Here is a 26,029-nt window from a genome sequence, read left to right on the forward strand (position 1 = left end):
CTCTGTGCTACTCGACGAGTGGTGGGGGCGATCACTCGCACGGAAATCTTAACTCTATTCTGTCGACGATGCATAGAAATGTGGCGATCGCCGCCCTCTTGCCTCAATTGGTGATCTCAGCATGGTTTTAATCATGCACTAGGTTTTGGCAACACCGGTTTGAGGCAATAATTAGCCCTTGGAGGTTTTTTTTTTTTTTGGCAGCCCAGGCACTGTACGTTTTGCATGCTTGCTGTTCGGCACTACGTTTTACTAGATCTGGACAGTCGTGCATAAGAACGGATTTGTATAGAACGTGACCATGCGGTACTATCGAGCCCTGGGGCGTCATTAACACTACACTGCGTCTAATCCCCAAGAATTGTATTTCTTATCCCCAATAATTGTATTGCCGATCTTCTCGGCTAGCATGTCTGTATGAGGTCAGTACCAACGCAGGGTAGCCTCGAATATGGTTTGACTTACAGACTGTACTTGTGGGATGGCCAGGAGGCAGGATAGGGAATGCACTTGCGTCAACTACGCGCAGTCGTTGGACGCCGTGAACCCGTGCTTCGCTATCGACGACCGCCATCGCATCCTCCCGAGCGCCCATCTTGCATGTACATGAAGCATGCCACACCGTGATCAAAGAGCTGCGAATGACATCAAGGATCTGCTCATCGGTCGTCACATTCGTTCCTGGATAGTACTCCGGACCCGTAGTGATGTTCTGCAAAGGATCACTGGCCCAAATGTCTCTGGTTCGTTTGAAGAGAGCCAATGCCACCTCGATATCGGTCTGGGTTGTTAGCCAATTCGGATTAACAACTGGAAGATCTGCGGTGGAGTTAGATACGAGGGTGACATTTCCTCGAGATGTTGGTGCCACGAGAGCACCGATTATGGACGCGAACTGTCGTCCATCTCGGGGCTGGTCTTCTGCGGGGTTGCTGTAATTTCCAACATGCGCATCGAATGCAATATACTGGAGAGAATCAGTGAATGGTGATGCTGAAGGATGACAGAGCAGATCATACCTCAACCTGCGGCCAATCAGCTGGGAACCTGCTCAATTCTTCCTGAGTTGCGGCGGAAAAGTTGTCTTGATAAGCAGACGGGAGATTTTCCCAGCCAAGAAGGTTAGGAGCATAAGCCAGTGGCCCATCGTGGGAACTTTGATACCTCAAACTCTGCGCAGTCAAGTAGGGTGGATCAATGAAGAGCTTGGTCAAGGTATCGACTGCCACTGGATAGGATGGCCCGAAAAAGATATGATCCCACATGTTCTGACCGACACCGGGGAGGTCGACAAGCAGGGGAATGTCCAGATCCGCCAGATGGCCGCGAGGCCCGATGCCGGACACCATAAGAAGTTGGGGCGAGTTGAAGGCTCCAGCGGACACAATGACTTCCTTGGCTGCGGATGCAGTCCACAGCTTCCCATCCGTCTCGACCTCCACACCCTGCGCGTTACGCTGCTCATCGAACAGAATACGCCGCGCCAGAGATCGAGTGCAGACAGTCAATGATCTCTCATCAGAAACACCTAGAAGAAAGTCCGAGCTGCTACGGCGCTCGTCAATAGGGGAAATCTCCGAAGCAGACCATTGCGTTCCCATCAGGCTGCCGCTAACAAAGTCATTGGTCTCATCAATGCCGGATGCCTCTAGGCCTAGTTTCGCCCAGGTGGCGAACGATGTTCTTTCGTTGCTGTATGAGATCTGGATTGAGCCCTCGACGGGGCTCTCGGATGCGAACGCACTGGCATTCCAGTGAATCGACGTATTCTGCAGACCTTTGACCGTACTGGGTGGTGTAAAGTGGAACGTTCTTTTGAAGAAAGGCAGGATCTCATCCCATTCATAACTCGGGTCCTGGGCAGCTTCCGCCCAAGCGTGATACGTTGACTTCGTTCCGCTGCCACATTGGTCAATATTATGCATAGGCGTGGTGTTGTACGCCACTTACCGCTGATAGATCATGGCGTTCATCGCAGATCTACCAATACATCAGCTTAGTCTTTTTGCGAAGAGAGACATCCGCTTACGAGCCACCGAGACACTTCCCCCGTGCATAATGTAACTCGCGGTTGTTAGCCCCGGCTTGGGGAGTGGTGATCACGCCCCAGTCCACGCGGGGATCAATTGTGTCAGGGCTTCCTCCGGTCAGGGCACCGAACATGGAGGGGATGGTGAGGTTCGCGTTCTCGAGCTCGTAAATCCCGCCCGCCTCGACAATCAAGACACTGTGGCCAGCCTGGGACAGGCGAGCGCCCATCACATTTCCCGCCGTGCCGCCTCCTACGACGACATAATCATAGACTCCATCCTCACCGCAGTCAGCTGCGACCGGGTTGGCCAGTGACAGCAGTAGGGGGGCAAACGCAGCCACTGAAAGCAGCATCTTCCTTAAACCAGAAAACGTAGAAATTTAGGTACAGTCCAAATGACCAACTGCCTTGAAGAAGTCGTTGACCATTAGCCCCCTCACCTCGAATTTATACTCTTTCCTCTCAGCCGCATATGGTCGCTCATCTGGGACCAGTCACATTTCACAGCGGGTCTCTGGCCCTGCAATAATTCTGCACGGTGACTACCTCCGTTGAACAATGCCTTGACTGGAGTTGGTTATCCCTTGCTTGGTTTGGCTGTTGCTGTCGCAACGCGGTACTTCAACATGTCACCTGAAACGAATTTCCGTCCATGCCTAATAAATAGGCTGTCAGCCGTGTCTATGTAGTCATCAGCAGACGAACAACAACTATTGACTGACGTAAGCTGCGAGGAAACTTGGAACTGTCGCCGTGGAATTAAAATCCAAATTATATTGACTAGGTACCTGAGTTACCTTCTTTGCGAAGGGGCTTTGATTCGCGGTGCTTTGCAGGATCCCTCTTAACCAGTCATACAATTTACTTGACACTGATAGAAAGAATCTAGCACAGAACACTCAGCGAGGGAATACATGCAGCCAAGCCCACAATCCCACGCATAGAAGCAATATAACACTCTTCCCCCCCACCCCCCAAGACCAAATCCAACCGAAGACAGAAGCACAATACTCCACCACCACCACACAAATACCCGAAACCCCCTCCCCGCCAAATCAATCCTGATCCTTCTGCCTCCCCGAAAGCATCGAAAACGCAACCACCGAGAAGAAAAGCGACAGGAGACCTGGATATAGTCAGCAACGGACTGTACTGCACCTGAAAAATCCGGAGTATGGAGGACGCAGTATTTCTCTTCTCCTGTGCAGTGATAAAGGAAGGGGTTAGGCTCACCAAAAATAAAATTCAAATTTCCATACCCAACGCGCTCAACCAACAAACCCGAGACAATCGGGCCGAGAAACATGCCGATCGTCCAGCCCATCCACGCGATGGACTGCGCGCGGGAGTGGCCGCCGTTGGGGCCGAAGATGCCGGGGTGTTTCGCCTCTAGGTCGTTGATTGTGACTATCCAAAATCCCCGATACAGAAATTAGCTTTGCCGTAAGCATAGGGTAACAACAGCAACAAAAACCAAAGAAGTTACTTTCAAGGGGAAGGGAACTAGGGGGGCAGGCAGGCAGGTAGGCAACTTACGCGTCGCCTCTAAAAATCCCACCCCATTAAGCGGCGAAAAGAAACACCCGATTACGACCACTGCCACAACATACAGCACCATCCCCGTCTGGGTGTCTCCACTCGCCCATGGGAACCGTGCGTCTCCTGGCACCCCCAGGGCCCAGAGGGCTGGGACCAGACACAGAAATCCCACGCCGGTCGGCAGCCGCGTGCCGACGCGGTCCTTCAGCCACCCGCATGCGGGCGTCAACAGGATCCCGGGGACTTGGAGCCCCACGAACAGCAATCCCGCCGGAGCACTGCCCCAGCCGAAGACGTCGCGGATGTGCAGGGGCAAGGTGGTGTCGAAGCTGGCGATGAGCATGGCGCAGAAGACGTAGGAGGTGATGGCGGCGGTGAAGCGCGGTTGGCGGAAGAGGTAGCTGTAGTATGCCAGCCCGGACTTTTCGGGAGTTCCTGCGGTTGCTGTCGCGCCGTTCGGGTCTGGGTCCGGGGTTGCTCGTTGGTGGCGCCAGGAGTCAGTGGAGATGGTGCGGGAGAGTAAAGGGGCGCGTTCAGGGTCGGTTGTGGAGGAGGGGGCTTTGTGCGGAGCTGTTGCAGTTGGTCAAGGGTGTGAAGCTGGAATAGAGGAAGAAGCGGTAAAGCACTGACTTGGTTGCTGGGGTGGGCGCTCAATCATTAGCAGGCGCAGGCTTGCATCGACCGATAGTACGACGAAGGCGCTGCTCCATGCGGCCCAGTAGCCCCCATTCTCTAGGATGATCCCCGACAGCACAGGACCCATGGAGGTCCCGACGGCAACGGTTACAGACAGCACGCTCATGACCCTGCCGAAATGGCTGGCTGGGAAGGTCCGGCCGATCACGGCCAGGCCGCCAATCCACATGCAGTTGTCGGCGATGGCTTGAAGGAACCGCGCGATGAAGATGATATATACTGTTGTCGTTAGCTGGTTGGACCGATATGGCGGAGAAAGAGGGGGCCGTACGATTACGCGCAAGTGAGATGCTGATGGTACAACCCGTTGCTAAGACCACAGAGAACAGGAGAAACGCCCTCTTAGCTCTCCAACGGTCTGCCAGAATACCAATGAGCGGGCTAGACACGGCGGACGTGAGTGCCGTGTCTGCCAGCACGAGAAACGTCACCTCCTGTGTCTTGTTCCTGTCAAGACCAATCCGGTCTTCCAGCATGTAAGGAAGCAGCGGGATGATGAAACTCCAGAGGAACATGCCTGTTGTAGTGGTAAGCAATCAATTCTGGCTGCCAGATGGCCTGCAGTGCCGTTCACGCAGGAACTCACTCCGCATGATCCCTAAGGATACCGTGGCCAAGATGAAAGTTTCGGAGCTTCTCCAGCGGTAGCCCCATGGTGTCGTCTGAGGTTTATGGTCGGCCATGATTCTAAACAGCGGGTGAAACTGATCTGTGAGAATGCCATCCTGAGGGTCGTCCTAATTTATAGCACTATTGTGCCATCCATGAGCTGGTATCACAGATATGTTGATAGAGGTGGTCTCTATTATTGATAGAATACCGACAACAACCCTTGTGCGACAGGAAGACAGTTTGTGGTGGGCAACATCAAGGAACGTCGTGACGATCGAGATTATTGTGAACTAAATGGGCGAGATGCAGGAGTCTCGAGCCCGACCTGCTGGTGCTGACAGGCCATACCGCAACTGCCAAACACCTCACGACAGGGTACATGGGGCTGATCGGATAATCCCTTCTATGTAATGCACGGAGGAGACCAAGGGTGTTTCCCGGCAAGTGTGTTTCACACCTGCGCCACCATACTGCTTCAAGTGGCGTGCAGAGGTGGAAGTGATTACAATGAACAGCCTGCCGAGCGACGGTTGAGCGCCCGGGATGGAATGTCGAGCGTTGCATCGACTGAGCGCTTCATAGTGCGCCTTCGCGTTCTCGAAAGAAGGACAAGTTTGACGTCATGAAGAACCTGGCGGCTGATATACATAGAATAGGTGCAAAAACCTGCGTCGAAGGCACATATACGGAGATAGTGCAAGATCAGGATGAAAGCTCTTTGTCATCACGCAGGTCGTAGTTAGCCTCTCGGTTGGGCTGCCCCTACATTCCTCACCTTGGCGCTCGGCACTGCAGCACCAATCATGCGCCTTGTCAACCCCATTCGAAAACCTTCATCGCGTCATCTGGCATTGTGATGTCATATCATGGAGCGAAGATATTCTCCGGGTACCAAATCCAGCGTTGCGCGCAGTATAAATGTGCAGTTGAATATACCAAGCAGTCAGTCGAGTCAGTACCTGGTCCAGAATCCAGCTCAACCTGAAGATATCTCGAGCATCTCAAGCATCTCAACATGGTCCTCTCATTATATCCAGAGCCCGTCAATCCAAATGCTCTTGTAGAGCCTTGTCCGCATCTGACATATCTCCGCCACTGCCTCAACCTGGCCAAGCTGTCACCGCCGCGCCCCAATCTCTTCCGAGCCGGGGCAGTGCTGGTCTCACGCAAACTCGTCCGGGGTACCAACAACGAGCTTTACAACGACGACCGGCTTCTCTCATCAGGGTACACGATGGAACTGGCGAAGACTCCGCACGCCGAGCAGGCTTGCCTCTCCAACTATGCCGCTGTCCACGGGATGTCGGAGGACCAAGTCGGAGAGGTTCTGCCCTCAGAACCCGATCGCACTTTGGTCATGTATATGAGTTTTGAGCCATGCGCGAAAGACGAGCACAATACTCTTCCCTGTGTGCAGAGAATCATTGACACGCGAACGGGTGGCCGCAAAGGCATCGAGAAGGTTTATTTCGGGTCGTTATCGCCTTCCACCCCGGGCAGGTCATCGGCACGTCAGATGCTCGAAGAGGCCGGCATCGAGTGGCAATTAGTCGAAGGTTTGGAGCAAGACGTTCTGTCGATTGCCAGAGAAGGGTATGTGGGTAAATAAGAAGGCTGTGGTTGATGGTTGATGCAACTACTTACTGTGTATTGTCGAAGTCCCTGGGGGATGGGTTCATTTTATTGTTTGTGATGTTTGTATGATGGAGGATGTAATGAGTTCGTCCACCACATGATAAAGCTTAGTCACTCGCTGGGGTAAATGCACTCCCGGTCACGGAACAGATATTCCTCACATGTGCTCATACCTCTCTTGCTGCATCTATCTGTTTAAAACAAGCTCGAAACCAATTCAAGGCTTAAAGCACTCATAGAATCAAGCCAGAAGGACGCATACGGCACATGAGCTCGCATCACACCGTTTGAACTTCTTCACGCTAACTGTAACTGCGGAGACTTTCACCTTTTGGGCAGAAGATCGACCACTGTCCCTGTTCTTCAGTTTCGCTCTCCACAGCAGTCCCCACAAGCTTAAACACTTTAGGCTGCAATTCTGGGTTGCATATTGCCCAGATGACGACGCCTCTTACCTCCGTCTTCTAACCCGGCTCTATCTCTATACGTGCTTCGTATGATCGCACTTGCCGGCTCCTCACTACCGGGCCTGACGCGGCTTTCCAATCTTCATCCGGCTTGGAAAGGCCTCAATGGTTGCTTAATCACCACGTTCCTGAGATTAAGGTAGCACTAGGTGGAAACACATGGTGGACCGGGTTACGACGCTCGAGGCGGGTGGTCAAAAAGCTTGAACGTTGGTGAAGAAGTGCGGCCTACTATAAAATGTCGCAGTATCCCGCAGAGCAATCGAGTTCTCGTCCTCAAAACACACCTTCCGTTCGTTCTTTATACTTAGTCCTTCCTTCGCCATGGCCAAGTATGTCACCTTGGCTATCTCCGCTGCGGCCCTAGCTAGGGCCGCCAGTCTGGAAGACATTTGTACCCCGGCCTACGCCAAAGCAGCGGTCCCCTCGACCGGTTTGGTACAGGGAATTGTCACCAACCCCTCCAGCATCACCGCAGCTCCCGTCTACAATGCATCCACCGCCGGATCTAACTACTATCCTGCCGGTACCTACGACTACTGCAACATCACGATGACCTACTCTCACGCGGGCAAGGATGATGAAGTTCTACTGCAGTTCTGGATGCCCACCCCTGGGGACTTCAAGAACCGCTGGGTCTCGACTGGTGGCTTCGGATTTGCCATCAATGTCGCTACCAACGTCGCCGCTGGTCTGCCCTACGGTGCCGTCGCCGGCCGCACCGATGGAGGATTCGGCAGCTTCGACACCCAATTCTCCTCTGTCTACCCCCTCGTCAACGGCACCGCCAACTACGATGCCCTCTACATGTTCGGCTACCAGGCCCACCACGAGATGTCCTCCATCGGCAAGGCTTTCACCAAGAACTTCTACAACATGACCGATAAGCTCTACGCCTACTACCAGGGCTGCTCCGAGGGTGGTCGCGAGGGATGGAGTCAGGTCCAGCGCTTCCCCGAGGAATGGAGCGGTGCCGTGATCGGCGCCCCGGCCATCCGCTACGGCCAGCAACAAGTCAACCACCTCGTGCCCCAGGTCGTTGAGCAGACTCTCGGCTACTACCCCCCCAACTGCGAGCTCTCTGAGATCGTCTCCCTCATCATCGACGGATGCGATGCTCTGGACGGACGCAAAGATGGTGTCATCGGACGCAGTGATCTCTGCAAGTTGCATTTCGACCTCACCTCGACCGTCGGCAAGCCCTACTCGTGCGCTGCCAGCACCAGCATGGGCGTCACGACCCCCGCCCAGAACGGCACTATCACCGCCGAGGGCGTGCGCGTGGCGCAGACGATCCTGGACGGACTGAAGGACTCGGAGGGCCGCCAGGCGTACTTCTGGTACCAGATCGGCTCCGACTTCACCGACGCGGAGACCAGCTATGACTCCACCACCAAGACATACGGCATCGACGTCTCCGAGCTGGGTGGCGAGTGGGTCACCCACGGCCTGCAGCTGCTGGACCTCGACAATTTGTCCAACCTCGACAACGTGACCTACGACGTGCTCCGCGACTGGATGCTGGAGGGTCTGCAGCGCTACGAGGATGTTCTGCAGACGACCTGGCCGGACCTGTCGCGCTTCCAGGCCGCCGGTGGCAAGGTTCTGCACTACCACGGCGAGTCGGACAACTCGGTCCCCGCCGCCTCGTCGATCCGCTACTTCGAGTCGGTGCGCAACACCATGTTCTCCAACGCCACCTACAGCTACGAGGAGTCCATCAAGGCGATCAACGAGTTCTACCGCCTGTACTTGGTGCCCGGCGCCTCCCACTGCAACACCAACTCCCTGCAGCCCAACGGTCCCTACCCGCAGGACTCGCTGAACGACCTCATGAAGTGGGTCGAGCAGGGCATCGACCCGGTCACCCTCAACGGTACTGTTCTGTCGGGTGACTACGCTGGCGAGCACCAGGATATCTGCTCGTGGCCCCTACGTCCCCTGTGGAAGAACAACGGCACCACCATGGAGTGTGTCGAGGATAAGGCGGCGATCCAGACTTTCCTGTACGAGCTGGACGCCTACAACATCACCATCTACTAGGCCAGCCAACTGTTGTTTATATGGCGGTTCGGTTGAACGAGGTGGTGGAGCTACTGTACAAATAGTTCGATTCGCTGATCTGCAAAGATCCTGTATTTAGACTGGTTGCATTCTTTTGGTGATGTGCCAGAGATCCTCTATCACTGGTTGTTAGAGTGATCTTACTGTATTCATTGCTCAGCATAGATCCTGGAACTAGTTAGACTATAATTCAACCAGTGTTCAGCCACTCAACGGACAATCAACTAAGCCCCAACATTTGCTCCACCTGAATCTCCTTGTATTATGAAATGATGAATGGATGATGGTGATCAGCCCGAGAAATGCCTTTGATATCGAGCGCTACTGGCTGGGCATGAAGCGTAGGCACGATGTGTTTTCCTAGAAAATTATGATACTACCCTGCGTAAGTCACTCGCCGGTACGTGCGCTGGTGTGTAGTATAGGCAAATCATAAAATATAGAAGAGATACCGCTGTGTCCAGTCAACCTAGGAACCAGCTCGACAGATCGTCCTCACTGCTCAATTGAAACAGGGCAGCAAAAATTGAAGCCACGATGTATGTGCTTTGTACTTAAAGTTATTGTGAGGACTTTTATGGCTTGAATTGGAAAGTACTGACGGAGGAAGGAGGGAGGGGGGTGCCTTCCTTGTTTCTTCTTCTTCTTCTTCTTCTTCTTCTTCTTCTTCTTCTTCTTCTTCTTCTTCTTCTTCTTCTTCTTCTTCTTCTTCTTCTTCTTCTTTTTCTTTCTTCTTTCCACCCACATGCGGCTGTCATTCTTTCGTGAAAAGGGATAGCTTTATCCATCGAGTTCAAGATTCTGCTCCTCTAGGCTTCATTATTCCATTGGTTATTTTTATAGCTTCAGTACCCAAGACCCCACCAAACCCCCACTAGAGCTCCACTACACTCGCAAAAACGAAACATTCCAAAACCAGCACAACACTCGCGAGAGCCATTCATTCATTATGAAGCAAGCAACCAACCAAAACCCCTACTCCCTCGCCGTTATATCCTCCACCGCTACCGCTTCGGGCTCCTTCTCCTCCTTCTCCCACCCCAGCGCGGGCAAATCATCCCCAAACAACTGATCCATCTGCTCGAGCGTCTTCCCCTTGGTCTCGGGAAAGAAGAAAAGATAACAGCCCATGGCGATCACATTAAACACAAAAAACACATAAAAATACCTAAATCCGATATTCGTCAACGCGGTGGGGGAGAACTGCGCGAACACCAGATTCACCGTCCAGTTCGTGAAGGTCGTGATGCTGTTCCCCTGGTTGCGGATAGCGACGGGGAAGATCTCCGCGGGGTAGACCCAGCTGATGATCCCCGGGGCGGTGTAGAAGAAACTGAAGACGAAGTTCATGGCGACCATCGCGCGGAGTTGGTTGGTGTTGTTCTCGTCCCAGTGCTGCGACATGGCGGCGTTGCACACCAGCGCGCCCGCCATGCCGGCGGCGGAGATGATAAGGGGGCGGATGCGGCCGACGCGCTCGAGGGCCCAGAGGCCGATGGTCGCGTAGACGATGGAGAGCGCTCCGGAGATGCCGACGATCATCAAGGTGGTGCGCGTGTCGAAGCCCAGGCTGGCGTAAATGCGGGTCGCGTAGTAGTTGATGACGTTGATGCCGGACAGGGGCCCGAAGGCTTGCACGCCACACCCTAACATCAGGCGGCGGCGCCACGAGGGGTTGGTGAGAATCGCCGACCAGGTGATCTGATGGTGCGCACGTTCGGCTTCAATCGTCTCGCGGATCTCCTGGTACTCGGCTTCGATGTAGCTCGTCTTCTCGGGCGTGCCGTCGCCGTGCAGTTTGTGGAGGGTCGCCAGAGCTTCTTCGTGGCGGTCTTGCTCCATAAGCCACCGCGGGGATTCTTGGAGGAACCAGACACCCGCCATGAGGACGAGGCCGGGGAGGCATTGGAAGGCGAGGGGGAAGCGCCCTGAAGGAGGATCGGGGTTAGTTTGGGGTCATGCGAAAGGGAAGTGGTGGATGACGCGTACATTGAAAAGCAGTATTGTTGAACGAACACCCATAGCCCAGCCACTGCGCCACCAGATACCCCCAGCTCAACATCCACTGCAGCAGCCCGGACATCATCCCGCGGGTCTGAGCCTCAGCCATTTCACCCGCGTACATGGGCACGGTGGCCGTCAGCATGCCGACGGCGACGCCGGCGATGAATCGACCGATGATGAGCATGGTCATGTCGACCGCCCCGGCCTGCAGCGCACATCCGACCACCGAAATGCATGCTCCGGCGAATACGGACAGCTTCCGGCCTAGCCGGTCACCAGTGAAAATGTTGATGATAGTGCCGAGAATGGCGCCGCCCTGGAAGGCGGAGACCACGCCTCCCGTGACGGTGTCACTGGGGTTGGAGAAGTACTTGATGAACTCGGTCTGAGCGATCGTCGAGGTGACGATACCGCTATCATAGCCGAAGAGGAAGCCTGTTGACAGCAGACTGCGTTAAGGGATGTTATCAAACCGGGTGGGACAGAGACATACTCACCCCCGATGGCCAGGAAGACGGCGGACAACAAGGTTGAGATTTTAGGCATGGTGCTCGATACGCAGAAGACGTCGATCTCTGGAAACCCTCGAGCAGAGGCAGAGTCTTCGTCTTATAAGAAGCGAAGCTGGCCGCGCGAGGCCAAGTGGCGGGTGACTCTTAGCTTGCCGCTCATCATGCACGAAGCTTTGTCTCGCGTGGGGAACCGGGAACCTGGACCATATCCGGGACAAAATCTGGGGTGGTCATGATCAGTTCTCTGTCCCCTCATGGGCGGATCCAAGCAGCGAAGCCGACCAGAATAGCCGAAGAAAAAACGATGGGGTACTCCCCAGCCCCGATTCAGGCCGATTTCGGGCCCCTCTGACCCGAGACCGGGTCACGCCCCATGGGGGAGAGTGGATTTTTGGGTGGAGGTGTCAAGTGTGGCACGGGGGATTTAATCGTTTTACCCCAATGGGTCTGGATTCTGGCAGCTTCAACGCTGCAGTACTGTTAGTGCTTGCGAGTCGTGCCAAGGTGGGGCACAGGCGGAGTGGGCCCTAAAAGGAAGCCAAAGGCATTGGTGCAGACGCTAACCCTGACGAGAATCGGAAATTCCGAGAAATCGTGCCTGTTCGCGAGCCTCGCCTGTCCACGGCATGGCCCTCGCCTCCATTTTTCGTATGAGTGGGTGTAGAAGTGGGGATCAGAAAAGCACTGGAAACCGTTCTCCGAATTACTGCCCGTGCGCTGCCCAATACCTGTCCTATGCAAGTTGCTAAGTTCCCGTTGTCTTGAAAGCTCTTTTGCTAGGCCATTAGCTACGACTGACCTTCACAGTGCCCCACACTAGACACGCAGACTGACTTCCAGTTCAAAGCACTCGGGACCGATCAGACCGAGATACGAGCCCACTGCATCTGGACCGTCTACTCCGCCGACATTCGCGGCCCCCGCGGGAATCAGACCAATGCCGTGGTAGTGCAAACAGATTAACTCCTCTCCAACTAGTCTAACCTCTATGTACAAGTGTATCGTTGAATCAGAGCTGCACGAAGACCGAATACGCGCCGTGAGTTAGCTGCACGTCATCTCCATCCACAGCCTGCTTCGCTTCGCCCGCGCGAAGATATGCCGAGTGTCTTGCATTCTTGGGCAATTTGACGATAGCCGTCGTACCGAACGGCACCCGCAGATGGAGCGTCACCGCCGCTTGTGCATTGCGCGCAAACTCAATACTAATCAACCCGTACGGGCTGTCCACGCTACCCTGAACGTGGTCGAATTCCGCTTCATACGGGGGGTCTACCACGAAGGTCCGATACGCCAGTCCGATCGGCTTCAGCCCCAACACGACAGCGTAGAACCACTCATAGATCGTCCCCAACATGTCGTGGCATTTACTGCGACACGCATCTTGCCAGAACTCGAGCAGGGTGGTTTCGCCACGCCGCAGGAACCGCATGTATGAGGGATGTTCCTCCTGACGAGCCATCTGCAGCACCAGATCGGGCCGCTTGGCATCTGCCAGGGTGTTGAACAGGAACCGCAGCCCGATCTCGCCGGACCGCATGCGCCCGTCCGCGACATCGTCCATGAACGCGGCCATGACATCGTCACGATGCTCTGGAGGCACCATCCCGAACTGCAGAGCCATCGCTTGCGCGACAGCGTCCCGGTCGCGTTCCGGGTAGTTATCCAACGATGTGTAGTATGCCTTTAGGCGGGACGGGTCGTCAGTCACCAGCAGGTGGCGATTGTACGCAGCGTAAATACGTGCTGCCCATTCCTTGAATTCGTCGGCCTTCCGCGTTTCGCCTAGCTCCCGCGCCATCATTTCCACGCACTGCAGACAGCGGTAGTAGATGGCCGTCTCGATGTTGGCCTGGTTGTTGCCGTGGGCAATGCCGCGTCCCCAGTCGCCGAGGCCGTGCTCGATCAACCCACCTCTTCGCTCCTTGGTGCGCATGTATTCCATGTAACGCACGGCGGCAGGAAATACCTTGGCAATGACGTGCGTGGAGCCGTAGTATTGCCGGAGGATCTCGGGGAGGAAACACAAGGCACAGCCCCAGGTGATGGTATCGTGAAGTGGTCCGCACATGTAGCGAATCTCGGGAGCCATCGTAGGGACTAATCCGCTGGGTTCCTGGGCGTCGAGGATGTCGTCGAGAATCTTGGTGTAGAGCGACTCCATGTCGCGGATATACTGGGTCGCAGGGGCCAGCAAATGGGTGACCTCCAGCCAGCCGAATTTCTCAATCTGCGGACAGTCGGTGTGGTAACTGAACAGATTGCTGTTGAAGGTCCAGTAACATGCATTCAGCAAGGCGTTCACGTCCTCCTTATCGGTCTTCATCGTCCCCAGCCGTCTGGCGGCCGACGAGATGTGGCGGCCGACGACAGATAGGATCTTGGGGCGGCCGTCCTTCCCGTCTAAGGACACACCTTCTACTTGGATATAACGCGCGCTGGTGAAGCTGAAGTCCGGCTCCCACACCTCGGGGGAGCCCGTACCGGCCAGATATATGCGGGAGAATACGCCCGTCTCGAACTCTTTGAAAAGGGGATCCGGCATCAGCACAGTGCCATCCTCGTTAATTGTCTCGCTGTACCGGACAATGACCTCCGATCCCGCAGCCCCTTCCACAACGACTTTGACCATGGTGGACGCATTTTGGCCCAAGTCGTAGCAGACGACGCCCGGGCGGGGACTATGCGTTTTGACCGGCGCGAAGGTCTCATGCAGAACAACGGGAGGTTGAGTTTGGTAGAATATGTGACCGCGGGGACCGGTGAGGGGTTTAGCTGGGGCCCAGTGGGCATCATCGAATCCAGGTGCATCCCAGCCGGTCGGATACAGGCGACGATCGTGGGTCTCGGAGGCATAGATGTTGGCAAGCAGAGTGGCGCTCTTGCTCACGCGCCACGTGGGATCAGAAATCAGGGTAGTGTGCTCGCCGTCCTCGTAGAACAGGTGGAGCTCACTGAAGAAGCACAGCTCATTACCGTAACGAACATAGGTGTTATCCTCGTACATGGGCCAGAAAAAGCGATCGTCGCCCTTGTCGCCCGCGTAGAAGCCGTTGCCCACGTGAGCGCCCAGCACATTCTGGCCCTGTTGCAAGTGGGCAGTCACGTCGTACGAGGTGAATTGTACACGACGGTGGTAGTTGGTCCAGCCGGGGTCGAGGCGGTGGTTGGAGGCCGGTCGACCGTTGACGCTCATATTGAAATGGCCCAGTCCGGATGCAAAGAGGATGGCGCGCACTGGCGACCGAGCGAGATCGAAGGACTTGCGCAGGTAAATGGGTTTGTCTCCTCCGTCACCCACCCACACAGCCTTCCAGCGGTTGGGCTCATCCTCGAACCACGTGCGGAAGATGAGCGCGGTGTGAGGCATATATGTTTGGTTCATGCTGTAGGGAGGCAGCAGATGTGAGCGGGGATACGCTGTGAAGAAGTGGTTGACAGCGCTGTGGAAGGGTTGGTTAGACTGATCCCAGACGGTCACCCGCCAGTAGTAGCTGCATGTCGACCGAAAGCCGTTGTCAGGCTTGCAGATGATGTTTCGCTGCGCGTTGCTCTCGACGTAGTCTGAGTCCCAGGCCAGACTGGAGGGATTGGCATTGTCATCGCGAAGACTGGACTCATCGGTGGTCAATACCACGCGGTAGGCTTTCTGAGAGGCATTCGGCTGCAATGACTCGATGACCCAGTAGAAGCGGACCTCATCGACATCGATGCCGAGGGTCTCTTCGAAGCCATGAATCCCAGCTCTGGTGATTTGCATGGTGTGTGAAATGGGTGTGATTCTGCGAAAGGCCGGCGATCGGCCTCAGCTGGGACACAATCTCATTTTGTCTGCTTGTCAGCACCAAAGAGGCAAGCATTTCCAGCTACCCCTCCATCGCCCCTCCATTGCCCCTCCATTGCCCCATCATCGAAGTGGGACGATGATGGAGTCCGTGTAAAACAAGTGGAGGAATTCTCGCGTGAATTGACCCCGAAGGAATGACCCCGAAGGACGTGAGACCAGGCTAGTCCACTTCGGGACTTTGGCATTTTTAGTTCCAGATTGCTTAGTCAGTCAGTCACGGGTCCCTCAACTGCCGCTTTTTGCTTCCGAGAGGTCTTCCCCCACGTTCCCTCTTCCCCACGGGGAATCCTGGTCTGTCCTCGTGCTCGCTTGCATGGGGTTCGAAACTAATGACAGGTTGGTACGTGACATTGTTTCCGCCCAACTCAGTCCTGCGATGGGTTTCGTCGAATAAGATAATCATAACAAGCCCAGTCGGACTTTCCGGTACATACGGGACATCCGTTCACTGTCGATTCACCGCCAGCCATACCACGGGTTAGCATCCGAGGAAAAGTTTGACGGAATCCCTCGTCTGACTTGGCAACTTTCTAGTTTCTTGACGACCGGTCCTCTTAGTCACTATGGAAATTCCAGGAAACTCTACGCAACGTTGGCAGGGACCTCGGATTGTGGACTGGCGGGCTTGGGCCCATCCTCGCATTATAAAATGAGCTCCTATCCGGTTCAACAAGAGGTATCCAACAGGAACAGGAATCCTCACTTACAATCAAAAAATCCTCTCAGGCAGCATTGGCTTTCGTCATGGGGAAGTTCGGACTTGCTCTCGGGGCTCTGGCCCTGCAAACAGCGATGGGAGCGCCTACCGGCCCCGGTAAGAACTCCAGTTACGTCGACTGGAGACATTTCAAAGCCCAAGGCGTCAATATGGGCGGCTGGCTAGTGCAAGAACAAACCATCAACAGCGCTTGGTGGGGGGAATATGCTGGAGGAGCGTCGGATGAATGGGGCTTCTGCGAGAACCTGGGCGCACAATGCGGACCAGTCTTTGAAGAACATTACGCCACTTGGCTCACCACGGCCGATGTCGACAAGCTCGCCCATGTCGGAATCACCGCCCTGCGCATCCCGACTACCTACGCTGCCTGGATTCACTACCCAGGGTCCCAGCTCTATTCCGGCAATCAGACCCAGTACCTGTCGAAGATTGCCAATTATGCTATTGAACAATATGGCATGCATATCATCCTCGATATCCATGGACTGCCGGGAGGCACCAATGGCTTGACTATTGGGGAGGCGACTGGACACTGGGGTTGGTGGTACAACCAGACCAATTTCGACTACTCTCTGCAAGCAGTCGACGCCGCAATCGACTTTATCCAGAATTCGGGCCACCCTGAGTCTTACAGTTTCGAACCCGCCAACGAAGTCATCGACAACCGGAATTTCTCGGTCTTTGGGACTCCAGCCGCGCTCTCGGACAAGGGAGCGGCCTGGCTTCTGAAATATTACCAGGCCGTGGTCGAGCACGTCGCGGCAGTCAACCCCAACATCCCGGTCATGCTGCAGGACAGCTTCAAGGGGGAGCGCTTCTGGTCCGGCAACTTCTCTGCCGATGCCAACATTGTTTTCGACAGTCACAACTATTGGTTTGACGACACGGACGCCACCTCCGCTACCTTGGCGGAAGACCTTTGCACCCGCGCCAAGTCCATCGCGGGTGACGGCAAGTTCCCTGTCTTTGCCGGCGAGTGGGCCATCCAGGCGGGCTCCAACAACACCTTTGCCCTGCGCGAGCGCAACTTGAATACCGGTCTCCATGCCTTTTACCAGCACACCCAAGGCTCCGCTTACTGGACGGCCAAGTTCTATGGGAACGGAACGGTGAGTGGACAGGGGAATCAGACGGATTATTGGAATTTCGAGGGGTTCATTGATCTGGGCTATGTGCACCTGGATGATACGAGCTACCAGTGCTAGGTTGGTCTCTCCGCTTTGGTGTAAATATTTTTGTTGTATATGTCTAGGATACCTCGAGGCAGTTTCAAGCTGGGCGTTGTCGAATTGGGAGATGTCGCCGGGGTGAGGGGGGGTAATTTAACGACTTATGAGTATTCCATTTTATCATTCACATACCTTTTCAGTAGATTTCCAACATGGATTCGAGGCATTGCGTTCCTTTTTCATATCCCTGAGGTCGTTGCTCATGGATGTGGGATCATGATGTGCCGGTGAATTTCATGAAGCTCCCGGTCGCAGTGGTTCTTGCCATTTACACAAGGAAGTTAGAAAGTGAGTCAGGGGGTGATCTGCTTGTGGAAGATGCAGCGATTAGTGATCAATCACGATGATGGATCCAGTTTCAATAGTGCTTCTTGGCTACTGGGGATAGCATAAAAATGGAGGCTTTATCCGGTTTTGTGCGGTGGACTACGTCAGCCCAGACATAAAATGCATAAATTCTCCATAAATGCCGTACATAAGAGCATAAGCTGCATGCGAACAGCAAAGATCAGCCTGACTCGTTCAATCCTCTTAATCATAAATTTTCGAAGCTGCAGATCGAGGTGGATTTCCGAGAACAGACTTTCTTTCGCCACGTTTTTTGTCTGGACTCTAACATCTGCTCCCCCTCCGGACCCCTTTCTTACCTCTATCCCCGACCGATAACTTCACCTCTTCCACTCACTCAGCATTCCTTCTCTCTTCTATGTTTGCAGTAGTGTCATATGCTACGGTCGCTCGTTAAACCCGCACAGTGCCATTGATTCCATCGATGACGACATTCGCCTTGTCCCTGAATAGACACCACCATTTGGGATACTATGGGCGAGACTAACGAGCCTCCAAGGGACGATGGAAAAACCATTAACGCCCTTCAGGAACGTGTCCTGAGTGGAGGCAAGAAGCGGTTGCCGCCCTTTCTCGATCATTTCAACGCGCGCGACTTGAAGATCCTCTTCCGCTGCTGGGTCGCAGCCTGGGTGGCTTGTCTGTTGTTTGTGATCAGTCCATCGCTGTCGAGCCTCGGACAAGCCACCTTCTTCGCATGGTATGATTCTCCCTTTGACCTATGATAAAATGCTGACTGAGTGCGCAGTCTGGTGTCGTTGATTCTACCGCCCAGTAGTGTAATTTTCATCCACCTATTAGGTGCGATTTCCCTCTACCTGGGCGTATGCTTAGCCTGGGCATGGGGGGTCATCACGATGAAGGCAGCCTACGCGGCCAGGCCATCTGCAGACACGCAGGCGCAGTTGTTGGCCCTGGAGCAGACAGCCGCACAGCAGGCCAATGCGACCGGGCAATCCGTCGCCAGCTTGGCCCAGATTCTGGTCTATGAAGGGCACATGCTGGATGCGCGAGTGACAGCTGTCACCTACTGTCTGATTTGTACTTTCATTTATTTCATGGTATGGCCCTTGCCCTAGCAGTTTCGTCAGGATAATTATAACTGGAGAGCAGGCACGGCTGCGAGCGAGTAATCCCAAAGCGACCTTCACCGCGATCTTCGGCACCATCATCTCCGACTTGTTTCTCATTTACATCCCACTTCTTCCCTCGTTCAACGGCACTCTCCCTCTCACCCTTGCCAAACCGGCGGGCGTCGGCATCGGCCTGGGCTTTGCCTGTTCAGTCTTGTTCTTCCCGCAATCCACGTCGCGTGTCATTCTCAACGGCATGGAGGAGATCATCGAGCTGCTTACCCATCCGCTGGCTTTCACCATGGAGACTCTTGGCAAACGCGACCCAGACTTGGATATGGCTCTATTGCGCCAAACCCAGATTCGAATCATCGGCGAATATCGAAAGGCCGAGCCGGCCTTGGCCTTCTTACCGTTGGATTTCTCGATTGGTTGTTGGGGAGCGCAGCACGTTGGAGCTCTCAAAGAACCCATCCGCCAAGCCATCGGAGCTACCCTCTCTTTGCTTGAATTTCACATGAACCGTCTCTCCGGCAAGGCTCGCGCGAAGGAAGTCTTGCTCAAATACGTGGATCAGATCGAAGCGAAGGACGAGAAGGTCAAAGGGTCACGTGAAGTCGGACGCCATCAGCTCCAAGAGATGGCACGTATGCTGGATGGACTGCGCAATTCCGACACCGAGCCCATTCCGGAAGAGACCTTGCAGGCCTTTGTCAGCACGGCATCCAAGGCCATTGAAGCATGTGTGGTTGCACTCCACGCTGCGAAAGATTGCATTCATATGGTAAACAGCCGCCCGTGGTACCGCCGCCCATCGCCCGAGAGCCGTGACGAGTTGTGCCAACGAAGCCGCAAGGCCCTCGATAACCTCCGCATGGTGCGACAAACTTTTATTACTAACACAACGGAAACGCTTGTCGGCTGGTATGGGCCGCTGATGGACGGAACACCGCGTGAGGACAGCGACCGTCACGCGAAGAATTTTAGCGGAATCGTAGTCGGCTTGGTCTTTGAGGAACACATGGGTAATGCGATGGATAAAACCGAGGTCCTGTTGGACCAAGTGCTGAATATCTTCCACAGCGCGCAGCGGACGCGGGTGTGGTGGCCGTTGAGCCTCAAGGCCTTTGGGTCCTGGGTGTCGGGCAAGGGCAATAAGGCCCCGACGATGACACAGGTCTCGGACGAGGACCCGGAGGAACAGCCCGACGCGACCCAGTCGGTGCAAGAAAGACTCCGGCTGAGTCGCGGATATCGCGTCAAGCGTCGTAGCGCAATCGGCCGTGCCATCCTGGGCATATATCACTGGTTCACGTGCAACGAAGGGCTCTACGCGATGCGCATGGTCGTGGTCACCATTGCCATTGGCATCGTCTCGGCTCTGCCCAGTACAGCCGGTTTCTTCTATCGGGAAAAAGGACTCTGGGCGTTGATCATGGCGCAAACCGGTCTCATGCCATACATGGCCGACTTTATCTTCTCGGTGATTGCACGTGTTGTCGGCACCATCGTCGGAGGCCTTTTGGGCCTGCTGGCATGGTACATCGGCTCCGGCAACGGACCAGGCAGTCCTTACGGACTGGCGGCTGTTATGGCCGTGATGCTGGTGATTTTCCTCTGGTGCCGGCTGTACTCCCCTCCCAGTCTCCTCCAAGGCAGCATCATGGGATGTGCCACCTTTCTGCTTGTAGTTGCATACAGTTTCGACGACACGTGAGTCCCAACCCCCCTTCCCCAACCATTCACTGCACAGCAACAATTAACCCCCCCCTCAACAGCCACGTCCCGACCTACGGCAACCCCGGCGTAGGATACACCGTCTTCTGGCGCCGTCTGCTGCTCGTCCTGATCGGCATTGGCGCGGGCACCATCGTGCAGCTCTTTCCCCACCCCCCCTCCGCCGCCAAGCACATCAGCAAGACCCTCTCCACTTCCATCCGCGCCATCTCCGACCAATACGCCCTTCTCTTGTCGTGCTGGGCCCAGGGCCAGAAAGACGGCCGCCTCCTCGCCGAGCCCATCGCGCTGCAAATGGCCCAATCCCTCGTCCTCCTCGACGGCCCCATCCAGCTACTCCGCTACGAATTCTCCAGCTCCCGCTTCGACAGCGCCAGCATGGACCAAGTGAAACTCCTCTGCCATGCCCTCAATCGGAACCTCGGCCGCTTACTCGCCCTCTCCGCCTCCTTGCCGCAGGAGTACCAAGACCGGCTCGCGCGGATGACCGGGCTGCTGGATCACCGCTGCATTGGTGAGGTCATGGCCGTGCTGAGCGTGTGCGAGCAAGCCCTCAAAACCGGTGATGCGCCGCCCGAGCTCCTGCCGACCCCGCTGCTGCAGCGGAGTATGGAGTACTGGCACGCCCATGCGATGGATACGCTGCTTTCGGCGGAGATGCTGCGCGATGAGCACTATCGGAGATACTGTGTGGGAGTGAGTGCGTATGTTAAGTTTTTGGGGACGGTGGATGAGTTGGTGTTGGTGGTTAAGGGGGTGTTGGGTGAGTCGCATTTGGTTTCGTGGGAGCAGCAGGAGGTGTAATGTGTATGATAGAGGGGGGGGGGAAAGGTGGCTTTGCACATTTGCACATTTGATGGGATTATGTTATATAGCGTGGAAATAGTAATTTAGACATCTTTGTTTTCCCTCTGGTCCCTTGCTGCTCGAAAAACCGGAATCTCGGGCGAGACACCGGGAGGTGTCTGCGATCGGACAAGCAGAATGATTCAGTTCATTGTAGGCGGACGCAGAACATCGGAACCTGTGAGAATTAGGTTACTGATTGGGTCTCCTACGAGTCGTTCTACAAGCAATGTTCCTCGGAGCAGACTGGAGTGTAATTTAGAGAGTAAGGTGTGATTGCCTGACAAAGTCGAGAGCATATGGTGCACGAATAATTGTGATAGATGTCTCTTCGAAGATGAGAATCTGTCGCATCCCCCGCATCACTTCCAGATCCCGAATCCGGGGAAAAGGGAAGCATGTGCACAAGACTCCTACCGGTACACTCCCGGGGGCCACGCAATGGCAATTTGCCCTCTTTGGCTATTACCTCCGAGGGATCAGACCCCGCATTGATCCCCGACCCCTCGGAGCTGATAGCCCAAACCTGAAGGGGGTGAGAATGTCAGTCGAGTCCACCGTCACGGGTACGAAGTACTCGAACTTTCGGAGCCGATCCCTACCCAGCCCTGGGGGCTTGTCTCCGACGGCGAGATTTTAAGCGAACCGGAGCGCTTCTCGCCCACCCTCCGGCGTGCACGGCCTCGAAGTCAAGCATTTCTCCCTGGGATGGCAATATTGCATTAGGTTCAGGTGAATTGGTTAAGCTTTGATCAGCTCTCGGGTGGTTGGTGATTGGTCTGCATTGGAGTCTTTGGTCGATTCATGGTCCAGAGTAGTATACGGAGTAGTAGGATCAAGCATGTCGGGACCACTGGACGTGTCAGGACATGACTCGATGAAAGGGAAAGCGAGCTTTGAGATGGATGCGTGACATCATCTGCGTCTGAGCTGTACTCGCTGCCTCGCTTATTCACGGTGGAATTATACCTAGCCTGTCAATTGTATAGAAATGTCCAAGGCAGGTTATGGTCAGAGTGGGACCGGTCGTTACTTGGGATCCTATTAAGCTTAGTCTCCACATTTGGACTGTGATCCGGGAAGAGGCTGGAGATTTGTTGCGGGTCAGTTTCGAGCGCGGGTGTCAGCAACGGTGAAATTGACTGCCGTGGGATTCAATCATTGCTGTAAGTTGGGTGGGAGAAAGAATGCGACAGGGATTCATATTTTCTGACTGTGCCTCGTGATGCATGTCTGGATGGGATGAGGAGTTGCCTCAGGCTGGAAGGGGAACTCGGAGCTACTTCCATGTGACCGAGGCTATGCTATCCTCCCGATGCATCCTCGCTGCAACCAACGCATCCTGGCAAAAACACCAGAACTTACAGGGCAGGACGAAGGCCAACGACAAAACAAGCTTCCCCACTTGAGGAACGGGCGAATCTTGTCCAAGCCATGCCACCAAACTCGCTTCCTTGATTAATGCTGACCACCACAACGGCTACATCCTGGTCGGGCTCGGATGCAGTATCCAGTCGCCTCGGCCGCATGCGGCGCCATGCGTAGCATGCAGTGCTTCCTTCTCAGCTACCGCGGTTTCCTTTGCTCACTGGGATAGGTGCGATAATCCTTGCCAAGGAGCAGCCACAATCTGTCGCCTCATTCTTCCACCAGCCAAAGCGAGGAAGCAATTTCGCCAGCTCGCCATCTGGTTACCGCCAACCCGATGCTGGGATAATAATTCTGCCGTCCCGGTCACCTGACCAGCCTGAGATCTGCGGGGGGAAAAAGAATGGATGCCATGGGAAACTCTGGGGTTGAGATCAGATCCTCTCGTTTCGTCCCGAGTCAACGGAGTAAAGCTCAGATATCCTGTCCTGCATTGGGCAATTGGGTCGCAAACCACGTTTCATGGATTGATTCAAGCAAAGGTTCACCAACGTGATCAACTTTTTCTCTTTCCCCCGCAGAAGAGCCGAGTTGGACCGACCAAGCTTATCCAGTTTGGTCCTGGGGCCCCGCGTCGCGGTCTGGGATTTACCCACCGGAAATGGAGAAAACCCCGTGGGGTCCAAGACACTGAAGTTCACCAGCACACACACCCACACACACACACACCGCAATCCAATCTCACGCGTAAGCCCTCGCATCAGTCCATCCAATTTATTTGACTTCCCCTCACCCCCGCGACTACTGCTACTGGTCCTTGAAAACGCCACCAATCCTTTACTAGTTATCAAAGGCCAACGCCACAGCCAGTCCCGTTCCAATCGGACCCTGTTGTCTCGGCCCCTTGCCCTGCTTTGGGCAACGCTCCCCCTGTCTCATTGCGTTGCTGTCTCGGGAAATCTGGCAAAACCCCGGCGGGCAAACATGCTGCACGCGAATGCAACATCGGCCTTCCGGTGCCTGCAGGACGCCACAAACTATAAGAAGCTATGAGATCCTCGACTTATCCGCTCTTTTTCCGGCTTGGCTTTGCATTTATCCCCTGTGTTTGGCACTGTGACCTTTTCCGCAATTCATGATGGCCGACCTTGAGAAGTCAAAGGATGAGCTCCAAGGGGAGCAGGTTGACATCGACCATGTCGAGCTCAAACCGAACTCCGATCTCATGAGAGAGGCCTTCGATGGTGAGAATCGGGAGCATGAATTGGGTGTGTGGGAGGCCGCCAAGCTGCATCCATGGGCGTGCTTGTGGGCGTTCACCATGTGCTTCACTATTGTGAGTGATGATCTTGATCTGGACTTTTTCGGCCAATGCTAACATCAACTAGGTCATGGAGAGGTGAGTTGCCTTGCGTCTATGGCTAGACGAGTATTAACCCGATCACAGTTTCGACATGTTCCTCAATAGCAGTTTCGTCGCTCTCGACTACTTCAAGGAGACATACGGTGTTGCTGTGGTGGGGTCGACTGAGAAGGCCATCCCGACACGGTGGCAGAGTGCCCTTTTCCAGGCCGGTCAATGTGGTGCCTTTGTCGGCGTCTTTCTGGCAGGTCCGATCACGAACCGTGTGGGTTATCGTTGGACCACCATAATCGGTCTGATCCTGATGAACGCGACCATCTTCATCTCCTTCTTCGTGAGTAGTCCGGTTTGCCTCTAGGGAGCGCGCCCGCCTAACGCATTCCTAGGCCAAATCGCTCGCTGTCCTGACTGTGGGTCAAGCGTTGGAAGGTGTTCCCTGGGGATTCTTCATCGCCAACTCCCCCGCCTATGCCAGTGAGGTTGTTCCTCTCTCCCTCCGAGGTGCCTGTACCGCGACTCTGCAGATGTCCTGGTCTATTGGATCGATCGTTGTTTCGGGTGTCACCTACGCCTACAGCAAGCAGCAAAGTGACTGGGCCTGGCGAGCGCCCCTAGCCCTGCAGTGGCTCTTTCCTGTCAGTATATCCTCAATTTTTCGCTGACGCGAGCTAATCCTTGCACAGACTCCGCTCCTGATCCTCATCTTCCTCGCTCCCGAGTCACCTTGGTGGTTGATCCGTCGCGGACGCAGGGAGGAGGCTCTCCGGTCGATCAAGCGCCTCGGCAAGGAGAACGAAGACGAAGCCCACCAGGCGCTGGCCATGATGGAACGAACGGTCAAGATCGAGCGGGAGCAGGGCGGCAACCCGACCCTTCTTGACCTCCTCAAGGGGACGGATCTCCGACGTACCACTATCACGTGTTTGGTCTATGCGTCGCAGAACTTCGCGGGTAACCTGATTGCCAACCAGGCGACCTTTTTCTTCGAGCGTGAGTAGGCCATCAACTGTGGTTTAAGATGGGCCGACTAACCCCCCTGCGCAGAGGCCGGCTTCTCGTCCGATCGTGCGTTCCAGCTCGGCCTGGTCAACTCCTGTCTCCAGTTCGTCGCCAACGGGCTGTCGTGGTTCGTATCCACCTACTTCGGCCGTCGCACCGTCTACCTCTGGGGCACCGCGACGAACATCGTCCTGCTCATGATCCTGGGCGTCGTCGCCTCGATCGAACAGAATAACTCCACCAACATTGCCCAGGCCTCGCTGGCGATCCTCATCTCCTTCATCTTCGCCGGCACCCTCGGCCCGATCTCCTACACCATCATCTCCGAGACCTCGTCCATCCGCCTCCGCGCGCTGAGCACCGCGGTGGGGCGCGCCGCCTACTACGTTGCGGAGATCCCGATGATCTACCTCGCCTCGAAGATGCTGAACACGACCGGGTGGAATCTGGCGGGCAAGTGCGGCTACGTCTGGGGCGGTACCGCCTGTGTGTGCTGGATCATGGCCTACTTCTTCCTGCCGGAGATGAAGCACCGCTCGTACCGTGAGACTGATATCCTGTTCAACCGGAAGACGCCGGCCCGGAAGTTCAAGTCGACTGTGATTGCGGTCGATGAGAATGAGTAAGCGGTTGCACGCCCGATGTGCTTGTGCTTGTGAATGTTTGAATGTTATTTTGTGTTTGGGTGATACCAGTGATGTGCTAGTGATTAATCGATGACGGATTGAATTCCATCCGCAGTGAGGTTCATTGTAATGTAGAGCTGATGTCGTAGCGATACATACATTTAGATGATCTTTTTCTTTTGTACGTATGCTTCTAGACAAGCAACTCACCGGGTGATATCAGCACAAAGACTTGACTACTGTAACGTACAAGTATGATTGTCTTATGAAGAGCAGAGAACTGATACCTAGTGTCTGGGGTTTAAGAGTGATTG

General features: G+C 55.0%; 9 protein-coding genes across 9 annotated transcripts; 5 read left to right on the forward strand and 4 right to left on the reverse strand.

Moving 5' to 3' along the window:
- Nucleotides 1-336: 336 nt before the first annotated feature.
- BP01DRAFT_411070 (GMC family oxidoreductase) lies at nt 337-2,526 on the reverse strand (the record flags this gene model as incomplete). The annotated part of the gene is made up of 5 exons (XM_025578897.1): nt 2,030-2,526; nt 1,951-1,980; nt 1,020-1,899; nt 466-967; nt 337-413 (listed from the first exon to the last, which is right to left on the reverse strand). The coding sequence occupies exons 1-5, from the start codon at nt 2,383-2,385 to the stop codon at nt 337-339; spliced, it is 1,845 nt and encodes a 614-aa protein (XP_025433035.1). The 5' UTR covers nt 2,386-2,526.
- A 561-nt stretch (nt 2,527-3,087) lies between these two features.
- Nucleotides 3,088-5,029, reverse strand: BP01DRAFT_390194 (MFS general substrate transporter; the record flags this gene model as incomplete). The annotated part of the gene is made up of 6 exons (XM_025577980.1): nt 4,854-5,029; nt 4,539-4,784; nt 4,202-4,486; nt 3,569-4,141; nt 3,266-3,439; nt 3,088-3,158 (listed from the first exon to the last, which is right to left on the reverse strand). The coding sequence occupies exons 1-6, from the start codon at nt 4,948-4,950 to the stop codon at nt 3,088-3,090; spliced, it is 1,446 nt and encodes a 481-aa protein (XP_025433036.1). The 5' UTR covers nt 4,951-5,029.
- An 805-nt stretch (nt 5,030-5,834) lies between these two features.
- Nucleotides 5,835-6,580, forward strand: BP01DRAFT_354874 (uncharacterized protein). Its single transcript, XM_025574549.1, has one exon. It carries the CDS (start codon nt 6,114-6,116, stop codon nt 6,486-6,488), a length of 375 nt encoding a protein of 124 aa, XP_025433037.1. The 5' UTR covers nt 5,835-6,113; the 3' UTR covers nt 6,489-6,580.
- A 725-nt stretch (nt 6,581-7,305) lies between these two features.
- BP01DRAFT_411075 (tannase and feruloyl esterase) lies at nt 7,306-9,024 on the forward strand (the record flags this gene model as incomplete). The annotated part of the gene is made up of 1 exon (XM_025578898.1): nt 7,306-9,024. The coding sequence occupies one exon, from the start codon at nt 7,306-7,308 to the stop codon at nt 9,022-9,024; it is 1,719 nt and encodes a 572-aa protein (XP_025433038.1).
- An 838-nt stretch (nt 9,025-9,862) lies between these two features.
- BP01DRAFT_411076 (sugar porter family MFS transporter) lies at nt 9,863-11,595 on the reverse strand (the record flags this gene model as incomplete). The annotated part of the gene is made up of 3 exons (XM_025578899.1): nt 9,863-10,973; nt 11,035-11,484; nt 11,547-11,595. 3 exons carry the CDS (start codon nt 11,593-11,595, stop codon nt 10,021-10,023), a joined length of 1,452 nt encoding a protein of 483 aa, XP_025433039.1. The 3' UTR covers nt 9,863-10,020.
- A 975-nt stretch (nt 11,596-12,570) lies between these two features.
- On the reverse strand, nt 12,571-15,476 carry BP01DRAFT_390196 (alpha-L-rhamnosidase; the record flags this gene model as incomplete). Its single annotated transcript, XM_025577981.1, has 1 exon — nt 12,571-15,476. The coding sequence occupies exon 1, from the start codon at nt 15,319-15,321 to the stop codon at nt 12,571-12,573; it is 2,751 nt and encodes a 916-aa protein (XP_025433040.1). The 5' UTR covers nt 15,322-15,476.
- Nucleotides 15,477-15,710: 234 nt separating this feature from the next.
- Nucleotides 15,711-17,331, forward strand: BP01DRAFT_336536 (putative glucan 1,3-beta-glucosidase precursor; the record flags this gene model as incomplete). Its single annotated transcript, XM_025573248.1, has 2 exons — nt 15,711-15,885; nt 15,943-17,331. The coding sequence occupies exon 2, from the start codon at nt 16,153-16,155 to the stop codon at nt 17,329-17,331; it is 1,179 nt and encodes a 392-aa protein (XP_025433041.1). The 5' UTR covers nt 15,711-15,885; nt 15,943-16,152.
- A 541-nt stretch (nt 17,332-17,872) lies between these two features.
- On the forward strand, nt 17,873-21,399 carry BP01DRAFT_421952 (uncharacterized protein). The gene is made up of 4 exons (XM_025579538.1): nt 17,873-18,403; nt 18,452-18,764; nt 18,817-20,489; nt 20,555-21,399. The coding sequence occupies exons 1-4, from the start codon at nt 18,177-18,179 to the stop codon at nt 21,315-21,317; spliced, it is 2,976 nt and encodes a 991-aa protein (XP_025433042.1). The 5' UTR covers nt 17,873-18,176; the 3' UTR covers nt 21,318-21,399.
- A 2,416-nt stretch (nt 21,400-23,815) lies between these two features.
- On the forward strand, nt 23,816-25,824 carry BP01DRAFT_354876 (general substrate transporter). The gene is made up of 6 exons (XM_025574550.1): nt 23,816-24,063; nt 24,116-24,126; nt 24,175-24,424; nt 24,477-24,725; nt 24,774-25,080; nt 25,135-25,824. The coding sequence occupies exons 1-6, from the start codon at nt 23,866-23,868 to the stop codon at nt 25,713-25,715; spliced, it is 1,596 nt and encodes a 531-aa protein (XP_025433043.1). The 5' UTR covers nt 23,816-23,865; the 3' UTR covers nt 25,716-25,824.
- Nucleotides 25,825-26,029: the final 205 nt, after the last annotated feature.

This window comes from Aspergillus saccharolyticus, assembly GCF_003184585.1.
Source record: "Aspergillus saccharolyticus JOP 1030-1 unplaced genomic scaffold BP01scaffold_8, whole genome shotgun sequence".
Lineage (NCBI taxonomy): Eukaryota > Fungi > Ascomycota > Eurotiomycetes > Eurotiales > Aspergillaceae > Aspergillus > Aspergillus saccharolyticus.